General features: G+C 35.7%; 1 protein-coding gene across 3 annotated transcripts in view; it reads left to right on the top strand.

The window, feature by feature from the left end:
* Positions 1-19,180, top strand: part of VPS13A (vacuolar protein sorting 13 homolog A) — a 282,284-nt gene that overhangs the window by 90,611 nt on the left and 172,493 nt on the right. For all 3 annotated transcript variants that reach the window (XM_061425581.1, XM_061425582.1, XM_061425580.1), the window contains exons 18-22: positions 892-1,081; positions 1,168-1,282; positions 3,548-3,684; positions 10,002-10,134; positions 10,789-10,906. In XM_061425581.1, coding sequence (XP_061281565.1) covers positions 892-1,081; positions 1,168-1,282; positions 3,548-3,684; positions 10,002-10,134; positions 10,789-10,906 — 693 coding nt within the window. The remainder of the gene's footprint in view (positions 1-891; positions 1,082-1,167; positions 1,283-3,547; positions 3,685-10,001; positions 10,135-10,788; positions 10,907-19,180) is intronic.

Below are 19,180 nucleotides of genomic sequence, written 5' to 3' on the forward strand. Positions count from 1 at the left end.
AAATTCACTTTCTTCAGTGTTAGTGGTTGGGGCATAGACTTGGATTACTGTGATATTGAATGGTTTGCTTTGCAAACAAACCAAGATCATTCCCAAGTACTGCATTTCAGACTCATGTTGCCTTTGAGGGCTACTGCATTCCTTCTAAGGGATTCTTGCCCACAGTAGTTGATATAATGGTTATCTGAATTAAATTCTCTCATTTTGGTCTATTTTAGTTGACTGGTTCCTAAAATGTCAATGTTCAGTCATCTCCTGTTTGACCACTCCTCTCCTGAGGAGGAGATATTTCTCCAGATTTTACTGTTAGAACTTGGTCAAATTCCTGTAGGTATATATCAAATTATTTGGGGCCTCCCAATGGCTGGCTCCCTCTAGAGTTTTTAACTCTCAGTTATCTACACTAACATCTCCAGCAGTTCATCAGTTACAATTTAGATTTTCCAGCCTTGGTTCTGGTGTCCATGGTGTCTTCCTTTTGCAGGTCTCTGCTCTGGTAAGTCGTGACTGTCTGTCTGTCTGTCCAGTCTTAGGGGCAGCAGTTTACCCTGTGTCCTCCCCTCTTGCATATCCAAGAAGACTTTTTGGTTTTTCAGTTCTTCAGCTTTTTACTTGTTAGTATGGAGTGGCAACTTAAAACTCCTTTCATAGGGAACCAGAAACCCCAAACCCTTCAAAACTTCTTAATCTAGAAATTAAAATGTGAATAGAATTCTTTGTGAATTAATCTATGTCAGTTTAGATCAAATACCTGTGTATTTTCTTTGTTGTGCATGAAACAGAGTAGCAATAAATGCAGAGTGAAATTTTTTTATTTTACTATTTTTAATTTGAAAAATACTTTAAGATTATATTGATTGCTAATTTTTTTCCTATCTTTTTTTCATGCAGATTTGAAACCAAAATAGATTCATTTCATGTTACTGGCTTACCAGATAACTCAACAAAACCCCGCCTCCTGTCTTCATTAGATGATGCTGCATCACTCTTGAAAATTATGTTTGAGATAAATCCTTTAGATGAAACTGTTGCTCAGAGGTGTATCATAGAAGCTGAACCTTTAGAAATGTTATATGATGCAGTAAGCATTTTTTGCAATTCCTAAGTTTTAATATATTTCTATTTGCCTTGAGTTTGTCCTCATGTTATTTATACTTATTTTAACAGAGAACAGTGAATAGTATAGTAGAATTCTTCAGACCTCCAAAAGAGGTAAATCTAGCACAGCTGACTTCAGTAACTTTGACAAAACTTGAAGAATTTCGTGATAAGACAGCAACAGGTAAATGCCAGTATTATTGTTGGTTTATCATTTAATACAGTTTGAGTCATGTTATACTGATTTTAGTATTCTTTGAGTTTATATTTGTAGACTAGATACAGTTTTAATTGAAACTTAGTGTGGTGCTTTTATATATTTAAATTCAAATATAATGATAATTATGTCTTACACTTAGCAAGGTCTGACCTTTGAACCACATTCATGTTAATTGCAAAATTTTGTTAGGATTTTTGAAATTCTGTTTATGACAGAAACTGGCCTGTATTTTCCTTTCTTGTAATGACTTCCAGATTTTAGTCTATTGGTCTCAGAACCTAGAAGTTCCACCCTTTTTTATTATCTTGGAGAGTTTGTATAAGATTGGGTCTCATTTCTTTTTTCAGTCTTTGGGCTAGGAGATGTCTTTGGGAACAATTTTAAACTAGAGGTTCATTTTTTTAAAATATAGATGACTATAGAGATGATCTCTGTGGTTTTTAATGGTTTGTAATTTGTTGAGACTTGCTTTCTGGCTCAACATATGGTAATTTAAAAAATGTTCCATATATGTTTGAAAAGTATGTACTTCATGTTTTCTGTACCCTTAATAGATTTTTTTTCCCCTTTTTACCATATTCTAACAGTTATTTAGAGAAGTACATGAAAAACACCTCACTGTCAGTTGATTTGTAAATTTCATGTGGATCTGTAATTTTCTGCTTTATAGATTTTGTTGCTAATTAGGTACATATAGAGATAATTTTTTCCTGTGAACCAAATCTTTTATCTGTATGAAATTTTCAATATTTTTAGTAATGCTTTACTTTTTCAATGTTCTTTTTGTTCTGATTTTAATATATATATTTTAGGTTTCCTTTGGTTGTAATTTGGCTGCTACATGTTTTTTTTCTTCTTCTATATTCTTTTCCCATCTATCTTTAGTTCTAGATGTGTCATTTCAACAACATATATGAGGTGTTTTTCAAGCTGTGATATTCAGTCTTTTCTGTTTCTTGACTGTTTTTTGCCTGTCTTTGGATAAATTACAGCATTGTTTCCTCAGCTCCCACCTTTGTACCATTTGAAACTTAAACATTCTCTCTTCACCCCCTTTTCCTTCTGCCCTCAGTGTTTTCCACCATCGTGGTCTTTTCCAATCAGCTGGCTCTTTCTATCAGGTGGCCAAAGTATTGGAGGTTCAACTTTAGCAGCAGTCCTTCCAGTGAATATTCAGGGTTGATTTCCTTTAGGATTGACTGGTTTGATCTCCTTGCTGTCCATGGGACTCTCAGGAGTCTTCTGCAGCACCAAGTTTTTCTCAGAGACCTTCTTTGCATTCTCTTATGGATAGGTTTTAGGGAGAGGGAGATTTAACTTCTGTATGGCTCTTAATTTTAGTATGTATGTTTTAGATCCCAGATTTATGAGAACTCCTGCTGGACTCTTATTTTTTTTGTCATCTGTTCCCTATGCTCTATGAGACTATGGAAAGGAGTTCCAAAGTTTACCAAGTGCAGAACATGGTCTCAGGATAAAATTTTTTTGGTTCCCTTTGAAATCTTTTGGCTAACTCTTTCAGTTTGATTTTCCACTTGATAGATGCTTACTCTCTTGCCTCCTCTTAATGTTTCATTTGCATTGCTGTTTGTTTTGCTCTATGTCCCACAATTTTTATTGCTTTATGTGGAAGAAAAAGTTTGGCTATCTACTTATTGATGTTACCAGGATTTAACTCTAGTTAAATGTTTTAATATAAGTTGAAAACATTATTTTAGTTAAAATTCATTGGGATAGATTCATCTGTTTTTACAGAAAGCTCTGGTGGCTTATTTTGGTTTACATATGGTTTTATTGAAGACAATTTAGTAATTGAAAATTTTTCATTGTCTCAAGTAATATAAAGGTTGAGTTCATTGTTTGGTATAGCAGATGTAGCTGTGTTAATTTCAAAAATTGGGGAGAATTATAGAGATTCTAATATCACAGATATGAATAACTATTTCATGGAACTTAATTTTTTTAGATGTGTATCTTCCAAGTTTTACCCAATTGAGTTCATGGATCAAAAATTCTTTTTGATTGTTACAGTTTTATACTTGGCTAATATTTAATGAGGAGCATACACATTGACTTTATATTGAAAATATCTTGCTGAAGGTTATTTAAAAATTAATACTAACTTCACATTATTTTAAAATTGTGTTATTAATTCATGTGTTTAGTGATTCTCTGTTTCTTGATTAATTTGTGAACATTATTCATTGTAAAGATTTAAATTTTCTGCAGGTCTGGTATATATTATTGAAACACAGAAAGTTCTTGATCTCAAAATTAACTTGAATGCTTCATATATCATTATCCCACAAGATGGTATCTTTAGCCCTATGTCAAATCTCCTTCTTTTGGATCTTGGACATCTAAAGGTATATACTACTATTAAGTATTTTATATGTCATTTATGATATTACTTTGTTTAAGATGTCTTTTGGTTTATAGATGTTTGATTTGATAAATTAATTTTTAGCTTAGTAGCAGAAACTAAGATTTGAGAAAACCTCCCTTTGTAACGAATAAAGTGGTTTCATTTAGTTAGGTAGTTTTCTACATTTCTTACATGAAAATGACCGATTGAACGCTGAAGGTCAGAGGCAAACCTAAGAATTATATTTGTAAAGTTTGAGAGTAGTGCTTGAGGAGTTTATTTCCTTTTCAATTTAAATTTATTGCTTGATCAATTAAAATGTATAGAGTAGGAGGAAGTTCTAGAAGTCATCAAATGTATTTTCACCCTTCTGAAATTTTTTGTGTATATACTATAAATATTGACATTTTAGTATTTCTATTAAATAATCCTAAAATTGAGAGATGGTCTTCTTTCATTTCCCTTCCTGTTCAGTTATGTATGCTTTTCCATCAGTTTTGAGTAGAGAATACTTTTTTCTGTGTTTCTGGTTCTATGCCGTTCAATATGGTACCCACTTTTATTTATTTAAATTGATTAAAGTTTTTTTTAAATTCGGTTCTTAGTTATACTTTAGCTACATTCCAGCATTTAATAGTCACAAATGGCTTATGGCTACTGTATTAAAACAGGTGGAGAGCATTTTTATCATCATAGGAAGCTCAGTTGGAAAGGAGTACTCCGTATCATTAAATGTAGAGGACTAGCTAACAGTTTAAGACCCAAGAGGGATAGATATGGAATGCTCTTTCTGGCTACCTAATAAATTTGTGTCTTTCCTTGGTATTCTCCTTTATGTATTTTTTTACTCCTCGGTTAGTAATTATGTAGACAGTGCTGGATTTACATTCATAATAAAATTTTATACAGCTAATAATTCATATTTGAACTTGTTTATGGATTTGGTTCATGGGCAGTGTGGTATAGTGGAAATAGCCAGTGAAAAGGTATAGTGGTCAAAAGTAATAGTATATCTTTAGTTTTATGACCTTAGGCAATTTGCATAACATTTTGCCTAAAATTTGTTACTTTCAAACACATAGTCAATTTTGACTGTGTACTTCAGATGAACTGTAAAATAAAGGGGAGAATTTTATAATACAAAACATATATATGCATGTGTGTGTGTGTGTGTGTGTGTGTGTGTGTGTGAATGAATGGGTGAACAAAATCTTTATATACTACTGTAAAATGATTTCCAGGATACTTGAGTGAAACAGTAGCATAAAGAATATAGCATGGAAGAGTTATATAACTATAACTTGCTTGAAAAGTGAAGGTTGCTCAGTTGTGTCCGACTCTTTGTGACCCCATGGACTTTACAGTCCGTGGAATTCTCCAGGCCAAAATGCTGGAGTGGGTAGCCTTTCCCTTCTCCAGGGGATCTTCCCAACCCAGGGATCGAACCCCAGGTCTCCTGCATTGCAGGTGGATTCTTTACTAGCTGAGGCACAAGGGAAGCCAAAGAATAGTGGAGTGGGTAGCCTATCCCTTCTCCAGCGGATCTTCCTGACCCAGGAATTGAACCGGGGTCCCCTGCATTGCAGGTAAATTCTTTACCAACTGAACTATAAGGGAAGCCCATTGGGGTTGCATAAATGGCAGAGATGGAATTAAAATTCAGGTATCAGTTCAGTTCAGTCACTCAGCCATGTCCAGCTCTTTGTGACTCCATGGACTGCAGCATGCCAGGCCTTCCTGTCCATCACCAACTCCCAGAGTTTACTCAAACTCATGTCCATTGAGTTGATGATGCCATCCAACCATCTCATCCTCTGTCGTCCCCTTCTCCTCCCACCCTCAATCTTTCCCAGCATCAGGGTCTTTTCCAGTGAGTCAGTTCTTCGCACCAGGTGGCCAAAGTATTGGAGTTTCAGCTTCAGCATTAGTTCAGCATTAGTCCAATGAATATTAGGACTTATTTCCCTTGGGATTGATCTTCTTTCTGTCCAAGGGACTCTCTCTCATGTATGGATGTGAGAGCTGGACTGTAAAGAAAGCTGAGTGCCGAAGAATTGATGCTTTTGAACTGTGGTGTTGGAGAAGACTCTTGAGAGTCTCTTGGACTGCAAGGAGATCCAACCAGTCCATCCTAAAGGAGATCAGTCCTGGGTGTTCATTGGAAGGACTGATGTTTAAGCTGAAACTCCAATTCTTTGGCCACCTGATGCGAAGAGCTGACTCATTATAAAAGACCCTGATGCTGGGAAAGATTGAGGGCAGGAGGAGAAGAGGATGAGATGGTTGGATGGCATCACCAACTTAATGGACATGAGTTTGGGTGGACTTCTGGGAGTTAGTGATGAACAGGGAGGCCTGGTGTGCTGTGGTTCATGGGGTCGCAAAGAGTCGTACACGACTGAGTGATTGAACTGAACTGAACTAGGTTGGCCATAACTTTTTTCCCAAGGAGGAAGAATCTTTTAATTTCATGGCTGCAGTCATCATCTGCAGTGATTTTAGAGCCCTAAAAAATAAAGTCAGCCACTGTTTCCCCACCTATTTGCCATGAAGTGATGGGGCCAGATGCCATGATCTTAGTTTTCTGAATGTGGAGCTTTAAGCTAACTTTTTCCCTCTCCTCTTTCACTTTCGTCAAGAGACTTTTTAGTTCCTCTTCACTTTCTGCCATAAGGATGGTATCATCTGCATATCTGAGGTTATTGATATTTCTCCCAGCAATCTTGATTCCAGCTTGTGGTTCATCCAGCAGTGTTTCTCAGTGATATACTCTGCATATAAGTTAAATAAGCAGGGTGACAATATACAGCCTTGACGTACTTCTTTCCCTATTTGGAACCAGTCTGAGGTTCCATGTTCAGTTCTAACTGTTGCTTCCTAACCTGCATACAGATTTCTCAGGGGACAAGTTTGATGATCTGGTATTCGAATCTCTTTCAGAATTTTCACAGTTTGTTGTGATCCGCACAGTCAAAGGCTTTGGCATAGTCAATAAAGCAGAAATAGATGTTTTTCTGGAACTCTCTTGCTTTTTTGATGCAGGTATCAGGTATACTAATATTTAATCCTGGAATCTCACTTATCATTATAAAGTTATCTAAATGTCTTATCATGCCATGGAAATATTTTGTAAGATGTATTTGTGTCTTAATATTGTTTTTAATAAAAAGTCTTCTTCAGTTCAGTTCAGTCGTTCGATCGTGTCCGAATTACTGCAGCCCCATGAATTGCAGCACGCCAGGCTTCTCTGTCCATCACCAACTCCCAAAGTTCACTCAAACTCATATCCAGTGAGTCGGTGATGCCATGCAGCCATCTCATCCTCTCTCGTCCCCTTCTTCTCCTGCCCGCAATCCCTCCCAGCATCAGAGTCTTTTCCAATGAGTCAACTCTTCGTGTGAGGTGGCCAAAGTATTGGAGTTTCAGCTTTAGCATCAGTCCTTCCAAAGAACACCCAGGACTGATCTCCATTAGAATGGACTGACTGGATCTCCTTGCAGTCCAAGGGACTCTCAAGAGTCTTCTCCAACACCACAGTTCAAAAGCATCAATTCTTCAGCGCTCAGCCTTCTTCACAGTCCAACTCTCACATGCATACATGACCACTGGAAAAACCATAGCCTTGACTAGACGGACCTTTGTTGGCAAAGTAATGTCTCTGCTTTTGAATATGCTATCTAGGTTGGTCATAACTTTCCTTCCAAGGAGTAAGCGTCTTTTAATTTCATGGCTGCAGTCACTATCTGCAGTGATTTTGGAGCCCCCCAAAATAAAGTCTGACACTGTTTCCACTGTTTCTCCATTTATTTCCCATGAAGTGGTGGGACCAGATGCCATGATCTTAGTTTTCTGAATGTTGAGCTTTAAGCCAACTTTTGGACTCTCCTCTTTCACTTTCATCAAGAGGCTTTTGAGTTCCTCTTCACTTTCTGCCATAAGGGTGTTGTCATCTGCATATCTGAGGTTATTGATATTTCTCCCGGCAATCTTGATTCCAGCTTGTGCTTCTTCCAGCCCAGTGTTTCTCATAATGTACTCTACATGTAAATTAAAAAAGCAGAGTGACAATATATAGCTTTGAGGTACTTCTTTTCCTATTTGGAACCAGTCTGTTGTTCCATGTTCAGTTCTAGCTATTGCTTCTTGACCTGCTTACAGGTTTCTCAAGAGGCAGGTCAGGTGGTCTGGTATTCCCATCTCTTGAATTTTCCACAGTTTGTTGTGATCCACACAGTCAAAGGCTTTGGCATAGTCAATAAAGCAGAAGTAGATGTTTTTCTGGAACTCTCTTGCTTTTTCCATGATCTGGTGGATGTTGGTAATTTGATCTCTGGTTCCTCTGCCTTTTCTAAAACCAGCTTGAACATCAGGAAGTTCATGGTTCATGTATTGCTGAAGCCTGGCTTGGAGAATTTTGAGCATTACTTTACTAGTGTGTGAGATGAGTGCAATTGTGCGGTAGTTTGAGCATTCTTTGGCATTGCCTTTCTTTGGGATTGGAATGAAAACTGACCTTTTCCAGTCCTGTGGTCACTGCCGAATTTTCCAAATTTGCTGGCATATTGAGTGCAGCACTTTCACAGCATCATCTTTCAGGATTTGAAATAGTTCAACTGGAATTCCATCACCTCCACTAGCTTTGTTCGTAGTGATGCTTTCTAAGGCCCACTTGACTTCACATTCCAGGATGTCTGGCTCTAGGTGAGTGATCACAGCATCATGATTATCTTGGTTGTGAAGCTCTTTTTTGTACAGTTCTTCTGTGTATCCTTGCCACCTCTTCTTAATATCTTCTGCTTCTGTTAGGTCCATACCATTTCTGTCCTTCATTGAACCCATCTTTGCATGAAATGTTCCCTTAGTATCTCTAATTTTCTTGAGGAGATCTCTAGTCTTTCCCATTCTGTTGTTTTCCTCTATTTCTTTGCACTGATCACTGAGGAAGGCTTTCTTATCTCTCCTTGCTATTCTTTGGAACTCTGCATTCAGATGCTTATATCTTTCCTTTTCTCCTTTGCTTATCGCTTCTCTTCTTTTCACAAGTATTTGTAAGGCTTCCCCAGACAGCCATTTTGCCTTTTTGCATTTCTTTTCCATGGGGATGGTCTTGATCCCTGTCTCCTATACAATGTCACCAGCTTCTGTCCATAGTTCATCAGGCACTCTATCAGATCTAGGCCCTTAAATCTATTTCTCACTTCCATTGTATAATCATAAGGGATTTGATTAAGGTCATACCTGAATGGTCTAGTGGTTTTCCATACTTTTTTCAATTTAAGTCTGAATTTGGCAGTAAGGAGTTCATGGATCTGAGCCACAATCAGTATGTGGTCTGCTTGGAGAAGGGAATGGCAAACTACTTCAGTATTCTTGCCTTGAGAACCCCATGAACCATATGAAAAGGCAAAATGATAAGATATTGAAAGAGGAACTCCCCAGGTCAGTAGGTGCCCAATATGCTACTGGAGATCAGTGGAGATGGAGCCAAAGCAAAAACAATACCCAGCTGTGGATGTGACTGGTGATAGAAATAAGGTCCGATGCTGTAAAGACCAATATTGCATAGGAACCTGGAATGTTAGGTTCATGAATCAAGGCAAATTGGAAGTGATCAAACAGGAGATGGCAAGAGTGAATGTCGACATTCTAGGAATCAGCACACTAAAATGGACTGGAATGGGTGAATTTAACTCAGATGACCATTATATCTACTACTGTGGGCAGGAATCCCTTATAAGAAATGGAGTAGCCATCGTGGTCAACGAAAGAGTCTGAAATGCAGTACTTGGATGCAGTCTCAAAAACGACAGAATGATCTCTCTTCGTCTCTAAGGCAAACCATTCAATATCACAGTAATCCAAGTCTATGCCCCAACCAGTAACGCTGAAAAAGTTGAAGTTAAACGGTTCTGTGAAGACCTACAAGACTTTTTAGAACTAACACCCCAAAAAGATGTCCTTTTCATTATAGGGGACTGGAATGCAAAAGTAGGAAGACAAGAAACACCTGGGGTAACAGGCAAAAGTCTTCTTAGTAGATTAAAAAAAATTTACATGTATTATTTACCAGAACTGGCTTTGTTTTCCCTTTTTAATATAAATGATTAGGAAATACAACTTATTATGTAAAAACTTTATACTTTGCCTTCTCATTATATATTTCATGGATAAAGGTGTTTTTAATTGTCTTACAATGTATGTCAGCTTGTGAGTTTATCTTTTCCTGTTAAGTTTTTATAGTATAGTCTAAAACATAAAAACTTTATATTTTCATTTGACGTAATTTGCATAGTCTAAACTGTTAAAATTAACTTAAAGGTGACAAGTAAAATTCGTTCAGAATTACCAGATTTAAAACAAGGTGGAGCCAATCGTGAAGAGATAATGCATAGAGCTTATGATTCCTTTGATATTCAACTTACAAGCATACAGCTGCTTTTCAGCAGAGTTGGTAAGTACACAAGGCATTATTTGTTGATTCATTTTGCTGAAGTGATTAATTGGGATTTTGGACAATTTCTCTGAAGACTTTGGTACAAGATATGTTAGACATTTTGTATTTTTGAATTAAAAGTGATAGATTTTTCCCAGGAGTGGTATCTCAAGTAGGAGAAATTTTACTATTCAAGGGACATTGTCAATGTCTGGAGACATTTTTTGTTGTGAGAAGCAGGGGGTTTGGGCACTACTGCTATCTGGTCCTTCCCTGGTGGCTCAGACAGTTAAGAAATCAGGTTCAGTCTCTTGGTCAGGAAGATCCCCCTGCAGGAGGCAATGGCAACCCACACCAGTATTTGCCTGGAGAATTCCATGGACAGAGGAGCCTGGTAGGCTGCAGTCCATGGGGTCACAAAGAGTCGGACACGACTGAGTAACTAACACTTTCACTTTCCTGTTAAAATATAGTCTGAAGCAGAAGAAGAAAACTGAGGAAGGAAAAGAATTTACCTACTAATTATGTATACTTGAGAATATGGCATTGAGATTATCTAGATGTAGGAAGATTTCCTTATATCATGTATTGTATAAAGTAGTAATGGTAATTTTAGGTTCAGTGTGTTTTTTAGTTTGCTTTCTTTAAACATGTACTGTTTTCTGCAATTAGGTGATAATTGGAAAGAAGCACGAAAACTCAACGTGTCTGCACAGCATATCTTGGTACCTATGCACTTCAATGTGGAGCTCTCTAAGGCCATGGTTTTCATGGATATAAGTATGCCCAAGTATGTATTATCTGTTTCATGTGTTCATAAATTTTCTTATGTAGCTAAGAAATACCATGTTTCATTGATTTTTTTTTGTAGTACAATATATATAACATACACTATACCATTTTAAGTGTATAATTCTGTGGTATTAATAAGTCCATACACACTTTTTCCTGACCACACCACCATCTGTCTCTAGAAGTTTATCAGATTCACAAACTAGAACTCTACCCATTAAACAATAATGCTCCACTTTCTCCTCTTGGAAGTCCATGGCAGTCACCATTTTGTGTTATTTCTCTATGAATTTGACTACTCTAGGTATTTTGTGTAAGTGGAATCATACAATATTTCTCCTTTTGTGCTTGGTTTATTTCTCATAGCATAATGTCTCCATGTTGACCCATGTTGTTACATACATCAGAATTTCTTTTTTTTTTTTTTGTATTGGAGTGTACCCAGTTAATAGTGTTTGATAGTTTCAGGTGAATAGCAAAGGGACTCAGCCATACATATACATGAGAATTTCATTTGTTCTTGAAGCTTAATTTCATTGCACATATATGTCATATATTGTTTATCCATTTATATATTGATGAACATTTAATTATGATGATAATGTTGCTGTAGACATTGGTGTACAGATATCTGTTGGCGTCCCTGCTTTAAATTTCTGGGGTTAGGTATCTAGAAGTAGAATCTTGGATTATTCTATTTTTAATTTTTTGAAAAAAGCTCCCCTACTGTTTTCTGTAGCTACTGCAGTATTTTATAATCCCATCAGCAATGTGCAAAGTTTCCAACTTTTCTAACTCTTTGCCAACACTTGTTATTTTCTTTTTTTAAAAAAATAATAATGATTCTAACAGGCGTGAGTAGTATTTAATTATAGTTTTGAATTGCATTTTCCTAATGATAATTGATGTTGAACATATTTTCACATTCTTCTGGCAGTTTATGTGTTTCTTTAGAAAAATGTCTATTCAAGTCTTTTTGTTGTTCATTTGCTAAATCATGCCCAGCTCTTTGTGACCCTATGGACTGTAGCATACCAGGCTTCCCTGTCCTTTACTATCTCTGGTAGTTCGCTCAAACTCATGTCCATTCAGTTGATGTTGCCATCTAAACTTCTCATCTTTGTCACCTCTTTCTTCTTTTGCCTTTGATATTTCCCAGCATTAGGGTCTTTTCCAATGAGTCAACTCTTTTTATCAGTTGGCCAAAGTATTGGAGCTTCAGCATGCATCCATCCAGTAAATATTCAGGGTTAATTTCCTTTAGGATTGACTAATTTGATCTCCTTTTTGTCCAAGGGACTCTCAATAGTCTTCTCCAACACCACAGTTCGAAAGCATCGGTTCTTTGGCACTTAGCCTTCTATATGGTCCAACTTTCACATCTGTACATGACTAATGGAAAAACCATAGCTTTGACTATGTGGACCTTTGTCAGCAAAGTGATGTCTCTACCTTTTAATATGCTGTCTAGATTGTCATTGCTTTTCTTCAAGGAGAAAGCATCATTTAATTCCATGGCTGCAATCCACTGTCCGCAGTGATTTTGGAGATGAAGAAAGTAAAATCCTCCACTGTTTCCATTTTTTCACTATCTATTTGCCATGAAGCTATGGGACCGGATGCCATAATCTTAGTTTTTTGAATGTTGAGTGCTAAGCCAGCTTTTTCACTCTCCTCTTTACCTTTCATCAAGAAGCTCTTTAGTTCCTCTTTGCTTTCTTCCGTTAAGGTGGTGTCATCTGCCTATCTGAAGTTATTGATATTTCTCCTGGAAATCTTGATTCCAGCTTGTGATTCATCTAGCCTGGCATTTCACATGATATACTCTGCATATAAGTTAATTAAGCAGGGTGACAGTATACAGCCTTGACATACTCCTTTCCCAATTTTGAGACAGTCCATTTTTCTATGTCTAGAACAATGTAACTATTGTAACTATTGCTTCTTGCCTTGCATACAGGTTTCTTTGGAGGCAGGTAAGGTGATCTGGTATTCCCATCTCTTTCAGAATTTTCCACAGTTTATTGTGATACACGCATTCAAAGGCTTTGACATTGTCAATGAAGCAGATGTTTTTCTGGGATTCTCTTGATTTTTCTGTGATCCAGCAGTTGTTGGCAATTTGATCTCTGGTTTCTCTGCCTTTTCTAAATCCAGCTTGTACCTCTGAAAGTTCTCAGTCCACATACAGTTGAAGCCTAGCTTAAAGGACTTTGAGCATTACCTTCAATTCAAGTCCTATGTGTGTAGTCTGTCACATAAATTGTGTCCATCTCTTTGCAACCCCATGGATTATAGCCCACCAGACTCCTGTCCATGGAATTTTCCAGGCAAAAATACTGGAGTGGGTTACCATTTTCTTCTCCAGGGGATCTTCCCGACCAAGGGATCAAACCTGCATTTCCTGCATCAGCAGATGGATTCTTTACCACACCACCTCACACCTTTTAATTACATTGTTTGTGTTTTTTGTTGTCAAGTTGCAGCAAATTTGTTTTGTTTTGTCCTTAATACTTTCTGGGATATTAACTCCCTGTTAGATAAATGAGTTGCAGATATTTTCTTTTGTTTCTGTATTGTCTTATAATCTTTTAATATGTCCTTTGATGCACTAATGCTTTAAAGTATGATGAAGTTTAATTTATCTTTGTTGCTTGTGCTTTTGTGTCAAATGAGAAATTAGTAAACCCAGTGTCCTGAAGTTTTTCCTATATATTTTTTCAAAGAATTTTATACTTTAACTCTTAGGAAATCTTTTTGAGTTAATTTTTGGATATGGTATAAGGTAATCAATCAGTTTTATTCTTTTGCATGTGGGTATGCAGTTTTTCAGCACCATTTGTTGAAAAGACTATTCTTTCTCTGTTGAGTAGTCTTGATAACCCCTGTTGAAAATCATTTGCCCATATATGTGAGGGTTTATTTCTGGGCTTTCTGTTCTGTTCCTTTGGTCTCTGTGTCTGTCTTTATGCTAGTAACTCACTGTTTTGATTACTGTAGCTTTGTAATAATGAAATCAGGAAGCATGAATCATCCAATGTTAATCTTTTTCTACATTGATTTGGTGACTTGGAGTCTATTGAGATTCTACATGAATTTTAAGATGAATATTTCTATTTTTACAACAGATGTCATTGAGATTTTGAATCTGCAGGTGTTTTTAGTTGTGACATGTTAACATTGTCTTCCAATCTATGAATACAAGCTATTTTTCCATTTACTTGTATCTTTTATTTCTTTCCACATTATTTTGTACTTTTCACTATGTCTTTTGCTTCCCTGATTAAGCTTATTCTTTTTGATGCTATTATAAATGGAATTGTTTTCTTAATTTCTTTATAAATGGAAACTCAGTTGACTTTTTGAGTTGATTTTATCTTATGCAACTTTGAATTTGCTTATAAGTTCTGTGTGTGTGTGTATGTATGAAATTGTTAGGACTTTCTACATATAAGACCACTTTATCTTAAAACAGAGGCAATTTTATTTCATCATTTCTACTTTGGATACCTTTTTTTCCCTTTTTCTTGCCTAATTTCTCTGGGTAGAATTTCCAGTCATATGTTGAATAAAGTCAATTTAAGTTTGCATCCTTTATTTTGATCATAGAAGAAAAGCTTTTCATCTTTTCCTTGAGTATGGTATCTGTAGTTTGTTCATATGTGACCTTTATTATTCTGAGTTAGTTTTCTTCTGCTTATAGTTTTTGAGTATTTTTTATTAGGGAAATGTGTTAAAATTTTCGAATGCTTTTTCTTCATCAGTTGAAATGATCAGATGTTATTTTTGTCCTTTCGTTTTGTTAATGTGGTGTATTACGTTGATCTGTTTTCATGTTTGAACCACTCTTGAATTCCTTATCCCAGTGGGGATAAGTCCTACTGGGTCATGGTGTATAATCCTTTTAATATGGTGTTGAATTTTGTTTACTCTTATTTTTGAGGATTTTTGCATCAGTGTTCATAAGGGATATTGGTTTATAGTTTTGTTTTTTTTCTTGTAGTATCTTTGTCTGGTTTTGGTATCAGTAATGCTGTCCTTAAGATGCCTTAGGAAGTATTCCTTTCCTTTCAGTTTTTTGGAAGAGGTTGAGAAAAATGTGTGTTTCTTCTTTAAATGTTTAAATGTGTGGTAGAATTCACTTGTGAAACCATCTGATCATGGGCTTTTATTTCTTAGGCGATTTTTGATTAGTGATTCACTCTCTATATTAGTTATAGATCTATCTAGATTTTCTATTTCTTCAAAATAGATTTGAATCTATTTTGTTTCTAGGAATTTGTTTCTAGGAATTTGTTCACGTTAGGTTATCCAATTTGTTGGCATAAAAACCCTCTTATTTTGGTAGAATTAGTGGTGATGTCCCCACTTTCATTTCTGATTTTAGTTGATTCTCTCTTTAATCTTACTAAAGATTCTTCAGTTTTGTTCATCTTTTTGAAGAACCAACTCTTGTTGATTTTCTCAATTATTTTTAAATTCTCTATTTTATTTCTCTCTGATCTGTATTCTTTACTTCAGCTAACTTTTGGGTTAGTTTGCTCCTTTTTTAGTTCTTTAAGATATAAAGTTGTGTTGTTGATTTGAGATCTTTCTTTTTCAGTATAAATGTTTACAGCTATAAATTTCCCTCGGTATAGTTATTGCTTTATGCTATGAATTTTGGTATGTTGTACATAATCTTGATTTTCAGTTGTCTCAATAGATTTGTTTTCCTTGTGACTTCTTCGACTCATTGTTTAACAGTAAGTGTGTTAAATTATACATATTTGTAATTTTACATTTTTCATTCTGCTGTTGATTTCTAGTTTCATTCTATTGTGATTTGAAAAGATACTTTCTATGATTTCAATCTTTAAAAAAATTTTGACTCCTGTGTTAGGACCTAAAATTTGGTCTGTCCTGCAAAGTGTTCTGTGTACATGTATGAACAATGTGTATTCTGCTGTTGATGGAGGAGTATTCTGTTTATGTTTTCATCCTCTATTTCTTTACTGATCTTTCCTCTGGCTCTTCTGTCAGTTATTGAAAGTGGAGTAGGTTTTGAAGTCTCATGTTAACTGTAGAGTGAATTTTTTCCTCAGTTCTATCAATATTTCATGTATTTTTGAGCTCTGATATTTGGTGTGTATACATTTCTAGTTATTATATCTTCTTGATGAAGTTACCTTTTATTGTACAGTATCTTTTGTGTAATTATAGGTTTTGACCTACCAGTCTGGTTTGAGTGATATTATTATAGCCATTTCTGCTTTCTTCTGGGTATTATTGGCATGGAATATCTTTCACTTTCAAGCTGTTTGTGTCCTTAGATCTAAAGTAAGTCTCTTGCAGAAAGCATATAGTTTGATCTGTTTTTTAAAAAATCCATTCTGTCAGTTTATATCTTTGTGAAGTTTAAGCCATTATGTTTGAAATAAATACTGATAAACAGTTTAATTTTGTTAAGTCATTTTGTTACTTTCTGTGTGTCTTATAGCTTTTTTGTCCCTTTTTTCCCTCATTTTTGGCCTTTGTTTTGTTTAGTTGATTTTCTTGTTTTGACATGTTTTGATGCCCTTCTCTTTTCCAGATACACATCTTCTATAGGTAATTTTTTATTAGTTATTTTCATGGAGATTACCTGTAACATTGTAAAGTTGACAATCTTTTTAAAACTGACATCAGCTTAATTTAATTGCATACAAAAACTACTATTTACTGCTCAACCCCCTCCATTTTGTCATTGATGTCAGAAATTATATCCTTACTGTATATTTTATACCCATTATCATAGATTTATAGTTATTTTCATGCATTTGTCTTTTAAATCCTGTAGGAAATAAAAGGTGGAGTTAGAATGAAAAATCATAGTAATAGTTGATTTTATCTATTGAGTTAGGCTGGGCTATTTAACTGATTTAGTTCTAAATAGTTTTAGACTATAGCTAGCTAGCCCTTTCACCTTTTCTTTCCACCAGTAATTTTTCTCCCTTGCAAACATTCAAACCTCAGCTACAGATCTACTTAAAAGTGTAAAGAAAGACACATCTAACAGCTACCAGACAGTAGACAGTCTAAGGGGAATTGTTATCAGAGAGGCAACAAGAGAATGCTCATATAGTAGTGGTCAAGGTTTTGTGCCTGAAGTATGGGTGGGAGGGATAGTAGGAAGTAGTGATAGCTTGGTCTCTTTTGCATATGCTGTGTTAGGGACCTTTTTCATACTGTTTTACTATGGTGGCCATGTGAAGGGAAGAGACTTAAAAGAAACCTGTGTACTTTTTTTTTTTTTCCCTGCCTTTCAAATTATAATAATTCTATTCTCTAGGAAACATTGTACAGTTTACTAACTCTCATTCTCTTATACTTCCTTAATTGAAAATATCAAACTGGGACTCTGAGAGTCTTAAAGTAGAAGAATACCAGGATTTGGTTTGAGAAAGAAGGAAAGAAGACCATTCCATACATTTTGCTATTTTGTATAATCAAGCATTAGGTGTAGGTTAATTTTAGATGCAAGGCTTACATTCTTTGGGTTCCTTTCCAGATGTTCTCCTACCTATTTACTATTGTCTGATATTTCTTTTAAAGTTAGTCAGTACATGAGAGAAGTCAAAGATGCATGTGATTTCCTGTTGTAAACATGGTTATGAATAAAGTTTTTTTCCAGCATTTTACTTAAGTGTGCTAGAATCTAGGATGTTACAGGGTACCAAAAAAGATGATATTACTGACAGAAGAAATGGCTAACATCCCTTGCTTTAGATTTCTCTATAAATATATGATGAGGGAGAATTTATGTCCTGTAGTATAGGAAATAGGAGAAGGCAATGGCACCCCACTCCAGTGTTCTTGCCTGGAGAATCCCAGGGATGGGGGAGCCTGGTGGGCTGCCGTTTGAGGTCGCACAGAGTCGGATATGACTGAAGTGACTTGGCAGCAGCAGCAGCAATATAGGGAATATGTATAGCATAGCAGGAATTAAAGTAGCTGATTAAGATATCTTTATATAGATAATGGAATCAAGAGTATGTGAAAGATTAGTTCAATGTGACACTAAGCAGACTGTTTCTTTTAAGAGCCAGATAGTAAATATTTTAAGCTTGAAGTTGTATTGTCTATCACAAGTACTCAGCTCTGGTGTTTTAGCATGAAAGCAGCTGTAAACAGCACAGAATAAATATGTATAGTTGTATTCCAGAATACTTTTTTTTTACAAAAATAAGCAACATGCTGGATTAATCCATGGCCATATTTTGCCAAACTGTGGTTCAGTGCATTACGTAACCAACAAAAGGAAAAATGCTCCAGGAAAGCTCTTTGTACTCATATCCTTATGATACTAAAATGGCTATAAGTTAGGACCAGAGATGTGTGCCTGAAATAATCACAGGCAGAAACTATAATGATTTAGAAAGATGAAATCTAAGAAGCATTTGATTTTAATTTTGTAATGTGGGCAGTATAAAGTGGATATGACATTACATTAAATCCTAGAACTCTACAAGTATCAGGGAACTTTCTTTGAAGTTTGAACTTAAAAAGTTTAAGGCAAATGAAAGGAAATCCTCTTATTATTTGGTGGGTAGTATTTTGGCACCTGTCATCTTCATGTTGTTCAGCTGCCTTACTAAAAGAAATTGAAAATAAGTTTATGTTCATTAATGAGATGGATCCATAATGTGTATCTATTAAATTAGGATGTATTGGATTAGTTAAAAATACTTACACTATTAGAGATAAATGAAAGCTATAACTTTCTCAAGGAATTCAGATATATTTTTAGCAGTCATTGTGTTTGACTGAAAAGTACGTTTTAAAAAATGAGGGATAAAAATTGTGAATGAAAATTTATTCTGTCTTTGACATCAGTCTCTTTTTAATATATTCTTTTTAATTTTATTTTATTTTTAAACTTTACAATATTGTATTGGTTTTGCCAAATATTGAAATGAATCCGCCACAGGTATACATGTGTTCCCCATCCTGAACCCTCCTCCTTCCTCCCTCCCCATACCATCCCTCTGGGTCATCCCAGTGCACCAGCCCCAAGCATCCAGTATCGTGCATCGAACCTGGACTGGCGACTCGTTCCATGTATGATATTATACGTATTTCAATGCCATTCTCCCAAATCATCCCACCCTCTCCCTCTCCCTCTCCCACAGAGTCCAAAAGACTGCTCTATACATCAGTGTCTCTTCTGCTGTCTCGTATACATGGCTATTGTTACCATCTTTCTAAATTCCATATATATGCGTTAGTATACTGTATTGGTGTTTTTCTTTCT

This window comes from Bos javanicus, chromosome 8 (genome assembly GCF_032452875.1).
Source record: "Bos javanicus breed banteng chromosome 8, ARS-OSU_banteng_1.0, whole genome shotgun sequence".
Classification (NCBI taxonomy): Eukaryota; Metazoa; Chordata; class Mammalia; order Artiodactyla; family Bovidae; genus Bos; species Bos javanicus.